Raw genomic sequence first — 16,057 nt, forward strand, 5'->3', positions numbered from 1 at the left:
CAACAGAACATAAGTAAATGCAGTTAGCTGAGACATCTAGCTTTATGTTCACATACATTTCTAAGTAATTTTTAAATTCTATTACAGATTATAGTTGGTTCCTCTCATGAGAACACATCACCTGTAATTGGGACCTCTGACCTACTATGGAGACATCTGGACAGAAAATATTTGAGCTTTTACTCATGGACAAGAGGCTGAGCCTCACAACATTGCAAACCAGAACACACAAGACAACATGCCCATTTTTACCTTCTACTTTATCATGAACTTTAAGCAATATTTTAATGTATATTCCATCATTTTAATTTTAATGTATTTTTAATTCAAGATGTTTTATGAAAATCACACATAGTGACACATGTCTAATTAACACTCATCTTATAACGTGATACTAATCTATTGACTTAGGAGGATAATAAATACTGTTTTAGTATTAATGTAAGGTATTTTCTACTGGAAGATTATTTTCAATTATACTTTCTCAACAAGCTGATATCAACTTTCAGAAGTGCAAACATTGTCTTGTCTATCACTCAAATTATACTGTCACTTGGCAGAAACATTGGACATGACTAAGTAATGGTGTTAGCAGATTTCTGTTCAGCCACTACCAAAATACAGATTTGAAATACAGAATGGCACACAACTTTATTTCATGCGTGATTCAACAGATGGCAGCACATGTTGCACATTTGTACTGTCTTCCAGCTATACAGCATGGTGGACAAAGGGAGGTTGACGCGTAAGCAGAAGGTGAAAACAGTGTTGTTTTGTGTATCTCAGACTCAGGAAAGGTTCTCTGTTCATTTCAGAACACAGTGGTTTCCCTGATGGCAGATGGTGTATATACTGGCCAGCCAGTTTGAAATGGAAGACAATATCATGGAGAGTAAACAGCCCCATCTCAAGCCGGTCCCCTCTTCAGAGAATATTTTTGCTGTAAGAGTGGCTGTGGCTAGGAGCCCTTCCAAACCCACAAGAACTGTATTTATCTGCTAACCACAATGGTTTCCCTTGGGGACCCAAACACTTTATGTAAATATTTATGACACCTTATACTAATTTCCTTCAAAGAACTCTTCATGTGTACATAGTCCCAACATTTCTTTCACTGCTGGAAATAGAAAAATCTATGTGGCAGGGGCTTTGTCTCACTTCTCCACATTTCCACACTGTCTACACACAATTTTAATTTAAAAGTGTTGGTACTCTGTATACCACAGCCAGGAAACTGGAGTTGGAAAATGATGATGACGATAATGACGACGGTGATGATGATAGTACTCTGTCTGTCCAGGAGGAACAAATTAATTTCATTGACTTATTCACAATCCTCTTTACCAAACCAAACCAAACAAAACCAAACCAAACCCCATGGCTCAACAGCCCCGAAGGACCATGGCCTACCAAGCGACCGCTGCTCAGCCCGAAGGCCTGCAGATTACAAGGTGTTGTGTGGTCAAAAAAAAGGATCCTCTTGGCGTTATTCTGGGCTTTTTAGACCAGAGCCACCATCTCACCGTCAGATAGCTCCTCAATTGTAATATCATAGGCTGAGTGGACCTTGAACCTGCACTCAGATGCAGGTAAAAATCCCTGACCTGGCTAGGAATCAAACCCAGGGCCTCTGGGTAAGAGGCAGGCATGCTACCCCTACACCGCAGGGCCAGCTATCCCTCTTTACACCAAATATCAATATTATCTTGACATTGGACTGAACTTGGATTGTAACTGTAATGTGAACATTTATCACCTGATACACCTGATCACCTGCTTGAAATTCACTGACACAAACTCCATGACACATTTGTCTCTTCAGAAACATCTTGAATGGGCTTTTCTTTTCTTTTTTCTCTTTTTTTTTAATGCCTTTGCTGTTTGCTCGATGAAGTTTTGCATTGTTTACATCACTTCTGCTCATTGAAGGTTTACCAGATTATTTGTGATTCTCCACTGACATGTTGTCATTCCTGAAGCAGAAAAACCACTTGTATGCATGTGTCTTATCTTTTGCATTAACCTTGAAAACCTCCCAAAGCAAAAAAAGTACTTTCAGCTGCAGATTTTCATGTAAGAAAACAGAAATTTGCACACACTCTCTGGTTCTAATGGTCTGACCTCACAAAATCATTGCACTTGCTTTTAACTGCTCAAAAAGTCTGCTGAAACAAATTCCAGTTCATCGAGAATAATACCACACAGTAGAATGGCACTGACAACTAGTGATGCCTAACAACCAGTGGCGGTCGGTCAGTTCGTGCTACCGGGCTCCAGCACGTAGCTTGGAACTGTAAGGAATATTATTTATGTACAGTACTATTATCCTGGTGCCTTTTCATAGTTTTGAGTACGATATGAATTTGTGTTTTGTGAAAATCAGGACGAGATCTGTCGAACACCTAGCGCTGTTCTCCCGGGGTCAAGGCTCGTGCTCATGTGAAGTGAGCCCTTGCCTGTAGCCTGAAGGAAGCAATACACAGGCGCAGCCAAGCTTGCAACACTCCCCATAGCCGGCAGAGTATATCATAAACCGGGATCAACTTTCACTGATCCCGTCTATAGTTACTTCCTCTCCCACAAGGGGGTAGAAGTACTCGATGTCTCCTGCTACCTTGATGTTGAACGTGGTAAGCGAGTCTGCCACTAGAGAGTAGCATCGTCTGGGCTCGAAAGTAAAGCGTAAGTGGAGGCAATCGATCTCACACATGCTTATTAAAATATCCATCTTCCTTTTGTGTCAAAAATAAGGAATTCGTTGGTGAGTGACCCTAAATGTTATCCCGCATTACAATGTAATTTACTCTGGCGAAATGAAATAGCATATGGCTTTTAGTGCCGGAAGTATCCGAGGACATGTTCGACTCGCCAGATGCAGGTCTTTTGATTTGACGCCCGTAGGCGACCTGCGAGTCGTGATGAGGATGAAATGAAGACAACACATACACCCAATGATGGTTAAAATTCTAGACCCTGCCGGGAATCTAACCCGGGATCCCTGTGACCAAAGGCCAGCGCGCTAACCATTTAGCCATGGAGCCGGACATTTACTCTGGTAATAGGCAAGGTCTCAATGAATCAGTTGGCAGTTGCTTTGTGCAGTTTTTAATCTCACAGTTATATTACTGGTGCATGTTTTTTCTGTCATTGTGTTAGTGCTAAAGTTTATATGGAGATTTATCAAATTATTTATCCACTGCAGTGTGTATAAAGTGAAAATAAATTAGTGTCTTAGTGAGGATCTATATTCCCACGATTCTATTTGCACTGATGTAAGTTGCGCCATTAGGTTAGTAAAAACAATATTTCTCGAATGAAGTATTCATCTGCTTCCAAATTAATGTTGTTTCTGTTTCTTCTGAGTTATAAATTGAGAAACTTGAGAAAAGTTTTATTATTATTATTATTATTATTATTATTATTATTATTATTATTATTATTATTATTATTATTATTATTATTATTATTATTATTATTATTATTATTATTATTATTATTATTATTATTATTATTATTATTATTATTATTATTATTATTATTATTATTATTATTATTATTATTATTATTATTATTATTATTATTATTATTATTATTATTATTATTATTATTATTATTATTATTATTATTATTATTATTATTATTATTATTATTATTATTATTATTATTATTATTATTATTATTATTATTATTATTATTATTATTATTATTATTACCAAGTTTGAAGTATGCGTTGTTCATCATGGCAATATGCTGATTTAAAACAGCGTATTTAGCTTGTTGTTTGTAGCACGTAGGACGATTTTTTCATGAGCCGCCACTGCTAACAACACTATCCATAACTTGTTCATGCAACGGTGTCACATCAAGTACCAGTTAAATTGTATCTCCCTTTGTATGTACATAGTTTTATAGAATCCTTAGTCCACACATCAGCATCTACCACAGACAAGAATACATTCACTTAAACAGTTTTTCTCCCAACATATCAAATGATACTTTGACGTACCATCTAAATGCTCAGGTAAGAAAGCTAGCAGGAGTGAAACACACTGGCATATACCTCTGGGAAACAGATGGCGAGCGGTGACTTACCATGTAAAACCAACGTAGATAGAGTACACATTAAGAAAATACATGGGTCCAAAATTTTTGGCTGCAGCCTTCATCAGTGGAGCCTGTAAACAGCAGATTCTCACAAGGTGTTTGATGTGAGAGGATACTCAACAGAAGTCTCCTGTCATTAAACTTTCCAACCCATCCTCATCCAAACATTTTGTTTTTTACTGTGCTTTTACCTCCTTTGTATTATCTATACCCAATTCCATCCTGGATCGTACATTGCCAAGGATTCAGTATTACCTATTCCTCATTTCTTGTTAAGAACCTACTGCTCAGTTTTACTGTAATTATCTACAAGTTCTGCCCACTCCCTTACAGACATTTTGATCCAGCTTTCACACTGTGAACCTCCTATCCTCAGCTCATATTGTTGAGGACTCTCTCATTCTCCAAAAACTGCAAAAGTAGGTTGTTAGTGGCATGTAAAACCAATAATATCATTATAAATATGTTGAGAACTCTCATAGTATATGATTTGCAACACCCCTACCCCACATCACAGTAATAAAATGTTAATCAGTGATCACAGTGGCTGTTTTACTATCAATGTAATCTAGCAACTCCATTATAAGAACTCCCTGCCATATATAAAGGACTCATTTCCTGATCCATGTACCCATGAATGAACAATGAAGAAAGTATCTGCAAACAATGCACCATTCCCTCCTGATTCCAATGTAAATATGCTCATATAATACTCTTTTGATTAGTGCTTCACTGTCCTTTCTATCATTACCTCTCTGCTCTTTACTGCTGAGACCTTTACAAATCTCTCCAGAGTACTTAACAGTCTATATTATCTCTACATTTAGGACTCCCATTTCTGCTGTTATACCAATGTTTCTCTATTGTATGTGCCTTCTTCAACCATGTCCAACATTTCTATTATTTTCCTTGTCAAATTTTATATGAATGTAATATATGTATGTATCTGTGTGTGTGTGTGTGTGTGTACGCACACGTGCGTGCGTATGTGTGTGTTTTTTATTAAGAAATTTATCATAAATGGTATGGTATCTCTTTGTGTTTCAGGCAGTACTTGGACTATGGTGGTCTATATGACCGAGACAAATTGTTTTGGAAGGAAATAAGTGATGTAGTGATCACAGCAGCCTGTGCTCCACCTGGAGGGGGTAGAAATCCTTTGACTCCACGATTTCTGCGGCATTTTGCCATGTTCCTGATTCCATCGCCAACAGATACGGTTCTCAAACACATATTCAAGGCATGCTCTTCCTCACTTTACTTGTTTACAGTCAATTGCTGTGGCTAGATATAAAGAATTTGAAATCATTTGAATCATTATGAGGAATTTCCTCTTTAAAGCATTGCAGAGTTCACCATAATACCATATACAACATTTATAAATAGTCTAGGTGTTTTTCTCCCAAACCATATATACCAAGTTGGAAACACAGCAATTTGGGTGGGATTTTTTAAAACAGGATTTGTGTGTGGCAGCAGGAAGACATTCTGCGTTAAACCCTTGATAAAGTCTCAAACCAAGTTTGGATGCTGTGTCAACCAAATAGATATGCTCGTTGTTGAGAAACAGCATAGGATCTAAGAGAACAGATAGGAAGCTGTTACTCACCAGGTAAGAATGCCAATGTGGACAAACACCAAAAATCAGCAAGAGAACATAGTCCTGAATTTGAAGGATAACTTCATTGTCTAGGAGAGGGAAAATGTGTGGTCCAACAAATGTTCAAATAATGTGCAAGAGGAAAGGGAAAGAGGTTGGGTGGTGGTTCTAGATGTGAGTGCTTACTGGTGTCTCATCCCAGACTCACTCAAAGTGAACAGACAACTGGATAGGGCAAAATGGCTCAATATTTTGACTTATAGTTGATCATTAACCCACTCAAGTCACAATAAATGGCCACATTGTTGAGTGTGGAATCAGATTTAATTTGCCCACCTGTAATTTGAGTGTACCTGTCATACGAAAACATGCATAAAATAAATATTAATGCGCATTTAACTCACTCAAATTTCATATTCATATCATTGAAAGTTATGAACTCATTCTTCATTCTTTGAGTGTCTGCTGGCTGTGGTACAAATGTTTCGTTTGAAATCATTTCAAAAAGAGCAGGTCCGTATATTCTAGAAACATCACAATTTCAGGCAGTGGGCGGACTATATGTTATTTGTTGATTTATCCACCTGTAATGAAATGGCGTATGGCTTTTAGTGCCGGGAGTGTCCGAGGACAAGTTCGGCTTGCCAGATGAAGGTCTTTTGATTTGACGCCCGTAGGCGACCTGTGCGTCATGATGAGGATGAAATGATGATGAAGACGACACATACACCCAGCCCCCGGGCCAGCGAAATTAACCAATTAAGGTTAAAATTCCTGACCCTGCCGGGAATCGAACCCAGGACCCCTGTGGCCAAAGGCCAGCATACTAACCATTTAGCCATCGAGCTGGACATCCACCTGTCAGAGGATGTAATACAATATGTCAATTCCTTTTAAGTTACCCCAAAGCAAAAAAGTTATCATCTCGATTCCTCGATTCAAAATAGAAATCCTCTTAACAATTCAACACTGATTCTACCCTCATGATCAAATATAAGAAAGGGCACACTATACATGTATTAACAGAAAAACAACAAAGTCAAATTCACAGCATAATTCAAAACACCTATAATACAATACACAATTTTAAGACAGTAGTGCGTGATCATAACATTCTTAAGTTATGTAAATGAAACCATTCTAATTTAAGCACATGATTATTATCCTTACTGTTATTATTATTATTAGTAGTAAACGATTGGATTAATAATTGAGAATCTTGATTTCATGAACTAAAACTTCATGCTCTCCGTTTAGAATATAATCATGATCAAAACGGTGGAATGATCACTTAAAAGTTCTACATAGATTCATGCCTTTGACTGCAAAAAAAAAAAAAAAAAGCCACTGAAGTTCACTGTCACCTAAGTTACATCATCACTGAACTCTGATCCATGGATCCATAATTCAGCACATGATTCAGCTCTGGATCATTTCACTGTCACTGTCACTATCAGCCATATTCAATCGTTTTTACAACGTGGCCTCTTTAAGTCCGAAGCAAGGTAGGTTTTCATGAGGTCTCTCCATCTGGGACGGTCTTGAGCGATGTTCTGCCAATTGATCCTAGTAATCTTACGGATGTCTTTATCCCATCTGTCCAGTGGTCTTCCCCTAGGTCTCAGATGATCTTTCGGACTCCACTCAAGCACAAGCTTTGTCCACCTACCATCAGTTCTCCAAGCAACATGGCCTGCCCACTGCCATTTTAGGTTAAGCACCCTTTCTAAAATGTCACTGACCTTTGTGACTGACCTGATGTAATCTGCTCTCTTCCTGTCTTTCTTTGTGAAGCCTAGCATGAACCGTTCCATAGCTCTTTGGGTTTTTCTGAGTTTTTGCTTAACAAACTCGCTCAATGTCCAGTACAGGGAGAACACACTGGTCAAAGACTATCTTCTTCAGGTGGGTTGGCATGTTGGATTTGAAGATTGAAGAATTTCTTCTGTAAGCTTGCCATCCTAGTTTGATATGTTGGAAGATTTCCAGTCTTAAGTCCCCTTTCATGTTTACAAGCTGCCCAAGATAGACAAACTCATTGACCTGTTGTAACGTGGAGTTTCCCCACATGCAGCTTTCCTGCTGGGGCCCATTTGTTGAGCATTACTTTGGTTTTAGAAAGGTTCATGGATAGTCCCACTTTTTGACAGGCTGAGACAAGATCTTGTATTAGACTTTGTAGTTCATCGATGTCGTTGGCCAAATGTGTAATGTCGTCTGCAAACCTTAAATTATTCAGCCTTTTCCCATTGATTTTGATTCCTGTACTCTGCCAGTTGATTTTTGACATGGCCATTTCTAATACTGCTGAGAACAGCTTGGGAGATATGGGGTCATCTTGCTTTACACCTCTTTGAATGGGAAAATCCATGGTTGACACCTTGACATTCACAAAGGCTAAAGAGTTTCGTAGATATGCTGGAGTACTCCTATGTAGGCAGCATCGATGCCATGTTCGGCTAAGGCTTGCATAACAGTAGCGTGGCTCACCGAGTCAAAAGCCTTTTCAAAGTCCACAAGGGCTAGACAGAGCGGCATTTGATATTCATTACTTCTGCTGATAACTTCACGAAGGGTGAGTATGTGGTCGATTGTTCCAAAACCTCGGCAGAAACCTGCTTGTTCACTTGGCTGGGAAAAATCAAGCGTTGAACTGATTCTATTTGTCAGTACCTTGGTGAAAACCTTGTAAAGGACAGAAAGCAAGCTAATAGGATGATAGTTTTTGACGTCATGTATGTTCCCTTTTTTATGCAGGAGAATTATCATTGCTCTGTTCCAAGATGGAGGGATGAATGCATTGCGTAGACAAGACGTGAATATTTTTGCCAAGTGGCTTAAAGTTTCATCACCAGCAAGTTTGAGAATGCTAACTGAAAGGTTATCACTACCTGCGACTGATTGTTTTTTCATACTGTTTATAGCATGTCTGATCTCAGATGGGAGAACATCTGGGACTTGGGAAATGTTGGATAAGTCAGGCAAAGTCAGGTTATCATCAGCCTTCTCGTACAACTTGCTATAAAATTTCCTGATGAACTCAAGAAATTCTTCCCTATCAGTAATTCGTCCGTTGTCCCCATCTAATGCAATTAATTGCTTCTTACTGATCTGTAGCTTCCTTTTAGCAGACTTCAAACTTGTTTTTTCAGATAAGCAAGTTCTTTGAGTATCTTCATTGAATTTCTTAAAGTCGGTTTTAATTCTCTTTCTTATGATTTTGCACAGCTCAGAGTAGTGTATTTTTGTCACAGTCAGACTGAATTTTCATTTCTCTCCTCTTCTTTAGCAGCTTCCTGGTATCGTCACTGAGTTTCTTATCCCGAGTGTTCTTCTTTTTCAACCCTCCAATTACTTCAGCCATATCCATTAGCATTTTTGCCAGATTTTCACCAGTTGTTTCATGTAGGCTTTGTTGAAGGGCTTGATGGAATTTCTCTTTATTTTCTTCTAGATGTTTAAATTTATTTGTTTCTTTTTCTCCTGCACTGGTTTAAGTCAATGTTCCCTAATGTTTAACTCGGCTCTAGCCCTTACTAGTCGGTGGTCACTGCCAGTATTGAATCTGTTGAGGACTGATACATCTTTAATGATTTGAGGGATGTTAGAGAGAACAAAATCGATCTCATTGGTGAATTCAAAATTGGGACTTCTCCATGTCTCTTTACTTCCTGGGCGTTTCTTAAAGAATGTGTTCATTATACACATGTTGGTGTATTCGGCAAACTGGACCAATCTCTCCTCTCTCTCATTTAGGGATGAAAATATTATCTCTCTCCAAAAATATGTGAATTGCCTGGCCCAGCATGAGCATACAAAATCGTATTTACAAACGTAGTAATCACTACTACCATTTCGTTCACCAACTCATACAGGCATAATCCCATCGAAACCTGACAACCTAGTACATTCATTCGTAGTTAAACACTCAATCATATTTACCTATCACGGTCATGAAATCTATCACATTTAAATTTGCATATAAGTTATCCCAGAAATCATAACACCTTGCTCCAAAGTCTCACTGACTTTCCAGTACCTAGGAATGTCATAGATGACCGATCTATTACCCAACATATGGATAACGTCGTCAAAGGCAGTCTCCTCCTCGATTGAGATTCTTTAAATTACAATTTACTGATGCAGTCCTGATTTTCTCTCTAAATGCACAACATTATTAAGAAGAAGTTACATGAATAAATACCAATTGGTGCCAAAAAAAAAAAAAAAAAAAAAAACACTTCTCAAATTCTACCAGCACTGAAATATAGAGTGAATTAAAAGAGTTTATATCTACCCTAATTTAATAGAGATGCAAATGGCTAAAGACAGATAGTGCTACATTCAATTGAAATAGGAAGTAGGTTAGAAAAGAGTACTTATATTTTAAGCAGCTGGAGGAAGGTTTGAATTCTCAACTGCTACTTTTCTGGATACATCCCCTTTAGAGTCTTGGCGGCATGGTAGTTTAGTGGCACATCACTAACAACAAGGATGGCTTCCTGCTAGTTGTCTCAAGTCTTCTTAGATAACTCATCGTACAGCTTCTCCCTCGGAGCAGCAAAAATCCCTGTTGAAGTAAAATCTTCTTAAATTAAACTGAAAACACACATAAGTGTCCGACCATAGTTGAAGTTAAATACAAACTCACTCACATAAACCCAGCTTGCACCCTGTTTTTATTGCATTTCTCATCTGAGCTAAATTATCACGTAGGGAATTGAACCAGGGATCCCTTGGTCCACAGGCCAGCATGCTATTTAGCCATGGAGCTGGACCAGTTAGATGCAAAATCTACAGTATTGTCTGATAATGTTGCATACGTGATATATTAAAAGAATCATAAGTACAAATTACATTGTTAAGTTATATCTCTGAAATAACCTGCCTTTAATCTTATTCCTGAAAATAGAGAAATTTATTGCAATAAATATATGACATAATATGTAAACCCAATTTGTAGGTAATTCTTAGCTTAATGTAAAATCAACTCTTCACCTTGATAAACGTACAACTCAGGTTCAACTGTATTACACATAGTATCAATGGACAGAAATCTCATTTCTGTGTTCTTTTTGTCTTCAGAGCATTCTACGGGGTTTTCTCAACGATTTCTCCAATCCAATTAGAGAATTAGGAGATCTCTTAGTTTATGCTTCAGTTGAAATTTATGAACGTATTGCAAGAGAGCTGCTTCCAACTCCTACCAAGTCACACTACATCTTCAACCTACGAGACCTCTCAAAATGTGTTCAAGGAATACTTCAAGCGGACTCAGGTACTATGCGTGATGCTATACAAATGCAGCGGTGAGTTGTAATTGAAATTCTTTTAATATTAATAGTGCTTGAGATCATTCAATTTATTTATTCACAGAGTACAAAATACAGTTAAACTGAGCACATTTCACTTGTACTGTCAACAGATGAATTAACAAACATAAACTTTTGGAATAAAATATAACAAATATAACAGATGAATAAACTGCCACACATCACAGTACCTAGTTGATGACCTTTGAACTACTTGAAGAAAATAATGTATGAAAATCATCCATTGCCTAAAAAAACTACTTTCTGGATGACTTTCAGATTGTAGGTTTTAAAATGAGGGTTTGGTTATCGAATTTCAATCCACTGTTTTTTCACAGTTTCTAAAGGCAAAAATGGCCCATCAGATTGTACCTATAGCAACCTACTGATTAATAATTGTATCCAGTTCACATGAAATCATGGGTTACAAGATTAGGTACACAGCCTATAAATAGCAATTACCCAAATTGGAAACCATGGAAAATGTTGGCAAACACAGAAAATATGATCAGTAGGCTTAACGTTTATTGTATAATGATACAATTTGCATCAACTGGACCTCCAAGACATCATAATGTTGTTGGTCATAGTAAGTATGGGGGTCCAAATGTGTTTATCAGCATTAAGACCTCATTATGATCCGATGATATATCACCTCCTCTTTCCTTGTACTGAACCTGGCTAGGTCTAGCAGTAGTAATGTAATAGTCCTCGCAAGGTAAACAAGCATGTTAGATAACTGTTCTTCAGTTTGTATCCTTCAGGAAGGCTGTCCATAGCCCCTTCTTTTTCCCATTAGATTAGCATTTACTATGACCACCTACACGTCGCAAGTTCAGACTTATCTAAAACTTAGCAACCACCTCTCAAAATGTGTGTGCATGCATCCAATCAGCAGAAGATGTGAAAGTCAAAATGGAGCCTATCATGGGACAAGGTGAATTACGAGGTCAAGAGGTATTCTTTACACAATTAATTATCTATGATAAGATTCTTCTATAAAATGAATCAAGTTCATTCATTCTTGGTAAGGTACCAACTAAAGTGTCATATTTGAAGGAAAACTTTGTTAAATGTAATAAGCATTCTTCTTTCACTTTTTTGACTGCTTAGGAACACTTTAGTCAGTCCATTATCCAAGTCTTTTTGAAGGGACTATTCAGGCCTTGTGGTCATCCCAATACTTTTTCATATGTTGTGATCTGTGTGCCCTTTCTAGTGTTGAAAATATTTGTGTTATGAGTTCCTTTCTTATAAGTGTGAAGTGGATGTTTGTGTCCTGAATTTTATGTTAGCTGTGGTGTCATCTGGTATAAGGCAAGTCTCCTTCAGATCCTCTCTTATTTCTCTGATCCCTCTGCATCTTGTTGTGGTATTTTTTGAATCAAGATGATACTATACGAGTTGTTTCAGAAGTCTCAAATCATGCATTCTCATTATGTGTCAAAGGAACCCAGTCTCTTACACATAGTATATGTAGTGGGTTCCAACTCTTGGTAAATTACTTTGTTGGGTACTATCTGCCACTGTCCAACTTTCTGGTATTTTATGTTTATTACAGGGGTACCGTGGTGGACAGAGGTGAAAGAAGCTGCGGGCGTGAATGCGTCTATCTAAGACAGTCAAAAGATTAATTTACAAAACTTTTAAATTAGCATTATATTTCTTTCCTCAGTTATCTTTTGTTTTGTTTTCAAAGACAAACTTTATAATTCAGGTAAAAAAGTTCATAAGATAGGGTAACAGTTTTTGAAGATCGAATAACAACCATCTTGAGCTTGAAGCTCCCTAATTATACATTCTCCATGAGCGCTGGGGCTCCTTTAAAAAAAATCTGTCAAGGAGTTGAACCTCCCAATTTAATTTACAGAGTACTCAAAATATACATCTTATGGCGACGATGGGATAGGAAAGCCTAGGAATGGGGAGGAAGCGGCTGTGGCCGTAACTAAGGTACAGCCCAGCCCCAACATATGCCTGGTGTGAAAAAGGGGAAAACATGGAAAACCATCCTCAGGGCTGCCAACAGTGGGGTTCTAATCCACTATCTTCCAGATGCAAGCTCACAGCTGTGCGGGCCTAACTGCATGGCTAACTCACCCAGTGCCTGGTATACTGATCAATAACATACCTCTATATTTGTTGCAAACCTTCCTGTTCCCTTGCTTATGGATAGGTGCAAATACTGCTTTTGTCCAATCTGAAGGTACCTTACTAACATTCCATGCCAATCTTCTTACTCTATGAAGCCATTTTATACCTGCCTTCCCACTATACTTCATCATTTCCAGTCTAATTTCATTTATTTCTGCTACTTTATGACAATTGAGTTTAATTACCATCCTTTCAACTGCCTCAAGCATAATTTCACTCCCATCATTGTACTCCTCCCATGACTTCGGTTGTTTGCGATATCACCAGGAAAATTCCCTTCTACGTTGGAAAGATTTTCAAAATATTCCTCCCACCTCTCCAGTCATTCCCTGGGAATCTATTATATATTTTCAGTGTGTAACAGGTAACTGAAAAAACACTATGAGAGCAATAGACAGTTATGTTCATGTTTCGTTGATCTAGAGAAGGCATTTGATAGAATACAGAGGTAAAAGATGTTCACCATACTGGGGGATTATGGGATTAAGGGTAGATTATGAAAACCAATCAAAGGGCATTTTTTTTACAATGGGACTGCAGTGAGAATTGATAGTAGAATGAGTTCCTGGTTCAGGGTAGTTACCTATCTAAAGACAAGCAGTCTGGCCTATGCTGATGACTTAATGGCAGAATGTGCCAAAAGCCTGGAACCTGAAAATAGATTCAATGAGTATGGTATGAAAATTAGCCTTTCCAAGACTAAATTAATGTTAGTAGGTAAGGAATCCAAGAAAATTTAATGTCACATCAGGGATATAAAACTGGAACAAGTTGATAATTTCAATTATTTTGGTTGTTTGTTCTCCAGAATGATAGTGTAGTAAATGAGATTGATTCAAGGTTCAGTAAAGGTAATGCAGTGAGCTCACAGTTGTGATCAACGTTTTCTGTAAGAAGGAAGTCAGCTCCCGGACAAAACTCTTTACATCAGTCTGTCTTCAGACCAACTTTGCTGTATGGAAGTAAAAGCTGGTTGGACTCAGGATATCTTATTCATAATTTAGAAGTAACAGACACAAAAGCAGCGAGAATGATTGCTGGTACAAACAGGTGGGCACAATTGTAGGAGGGTACTTTGATTGAGGGAATAAAAGGCTAAGTTAGGAATGAACTCGATGGATGAAGTTGTATGCATAAACTGGCTTTGGTGGTGGAGTCATATGAGATGAATGGAGGAGGATAGGTTACCTAGGTGAATAATGAACTCTGTTATGGAGGGTAAGAGGAATAGAGGGAGACCAAGACAATGATGGTTAGACTCAATTTCTAACAATTTAAAAATAAGAGATATAGAACTAAATGAGGCTACAGAAGTAGTTATATATAGAAAATTGTAATGGCAATCTGTAAATTCACAGAGGCTTGCAGACCAAACGCTGAAAGGTTTAACAGTTGGGACGTTATTACTACCATTTGGAACGTTGTACTTTGGGTATCGTGTCAGTAATGGTGAATGTACACTGAGAATATTCGAAATATAGCGGTACGGAGATGGCAAGTCAATAAACCAATTAATGAAAACTATGAAACACAGCCAAAATTGTAATACACACGCTAATAATCAGGGCTCATTAGAGAACACAATCAAGTCATGAACTTAGACACTAGTCCGAGTAACATGGAAACATAAACAAACAGCAGTCCATCAAAGTATGGCATGCCACAAAAAGGATTGCGACTCTCCGCAAAATCTATAAGTATATCGCCCAAAACAAGTACTCAGATTTCAGATTCAAAGTAAAGCAATTTAGCAGAGTGCACAAGGAAGCATTTTACTCTGTCCACTTTCCAAAGGAACCCGAGGTAAGTACAGATAATAAGGGGCATGAAAATACGTGTGACAGTAATCAGGGAAAGAGAAGGAACTGCATTTTCATAATAATAATGTATTACAACATATACCAAAACGATTTTTACATGCCAAAGAAAGTGAACAGATGATTAAAGAGAGTAACAATATTTTCAAGAATAGATTGTTCGGATTTTTAAAATAAATGGGACGACCACTAATTAACACGATTTCCTATCCAAAACAGCTAGACTCAAAACAAGAGATGAATTTTACAATAGTTTTCATTAGGAGTAGCCTACAAATGCTAAACAGATATTACTCATTAATACAAAATGTTAAAAGAATTTTAAACAAGCATATAGGCCACTGTACAATCGCAAAGGAAAAGAAAAGAGAACCCCAGGACAGGAGCGTGGGAAAAAAGAAAGGACAAGGAAGAGAACAGTACCTAGGGCTGGCAACAGGGATTAGGAAAGATAGAACCTACAAGTTTTAATATAATCATGAAACTCGAACAGAAGCTAGGCGTTAATATCAATACAGTTAGTCCTATTCTTGCGTTTGTTCACCAAGTCTTTTAGTATCCAATGGTTCACATCACTGTGATTTAGCAGCCAGTACGGCATGTTGAATAAGGGAAAACAGTTTTAAAGAGAAAATTAAGTATGAGAAGAGAATATAGATTCAAAGTTCGCTCACCCATCCAGCAGCCCTTGAGCTCCAATCATAAACAACAAACACCATTTTAAAACATTGCACACGGACCAGCCGCTAGCGCAAATAAAAGAAAGTCCTCCCTCCACACAAATCGTCTTCTTCATCCAACTCGCCGATAGAGCCCAGAGCAGGCCTTATTTATATTACGATGGAAACGTCCAGAAAAGACGAGAGCAGAAGGTACACATTGCGCAGCGAGGTGAGAGGGGAGGAAAGGAGGGAGGACAGCAGTGCGAACAGTACCAGCTGGACGGGCGAAGAGAGCACACACACAGAGGTTAGTAGCAGCATGTTGAGCCGTAGCAGACGTAGAATCATGTAGAATAGTAGAAAAAATAGGAGAACGTTATACAGTCAATAATGAAGATGTATGTAGAG

General features: G+C 37.9%; 1 protein-coding gene across 1 annotated transcript in view; it reads left to right on the top strand.

Annotated features, from left to right (window-relative positions):
* Positions 1–16,057, top strand: part of Dhc16F (Dynein heavy chain at 16F) — a 1,052,459-nt gene that overhangs the window by 553,911 nt on the left and 482,491 nt on the right. The window contains exons 34-35 of the mRNA XM_068227815.1: positions 5,152–5,344; positions 10,790–11,013. Coding sequence (XP_068083916.1) covers positions 5,152–5,344; positions 10,790–11,013 — 417 coding nt within the window. The remainder of the gene's footprint in view (positions 1–5,151; positions 5,345–10,789; positions 11,014–16,057) is intronic.

The sequence above is a fragment of the Anabrus simplex genome, chromosome 5 (assembly GCF_040414725.1).
Source record: "Anabrus simplex isolate iqAnaSimp1 chromosome 5, ASM4041472v1, whole genome shotgun sequence".
Lineage (NCBI taxonomy): Eukaryota > Metazoa > Arthropoda > Insecta > Orthoptera > Tettigoniidae > Anabrus > Anabrus simplex.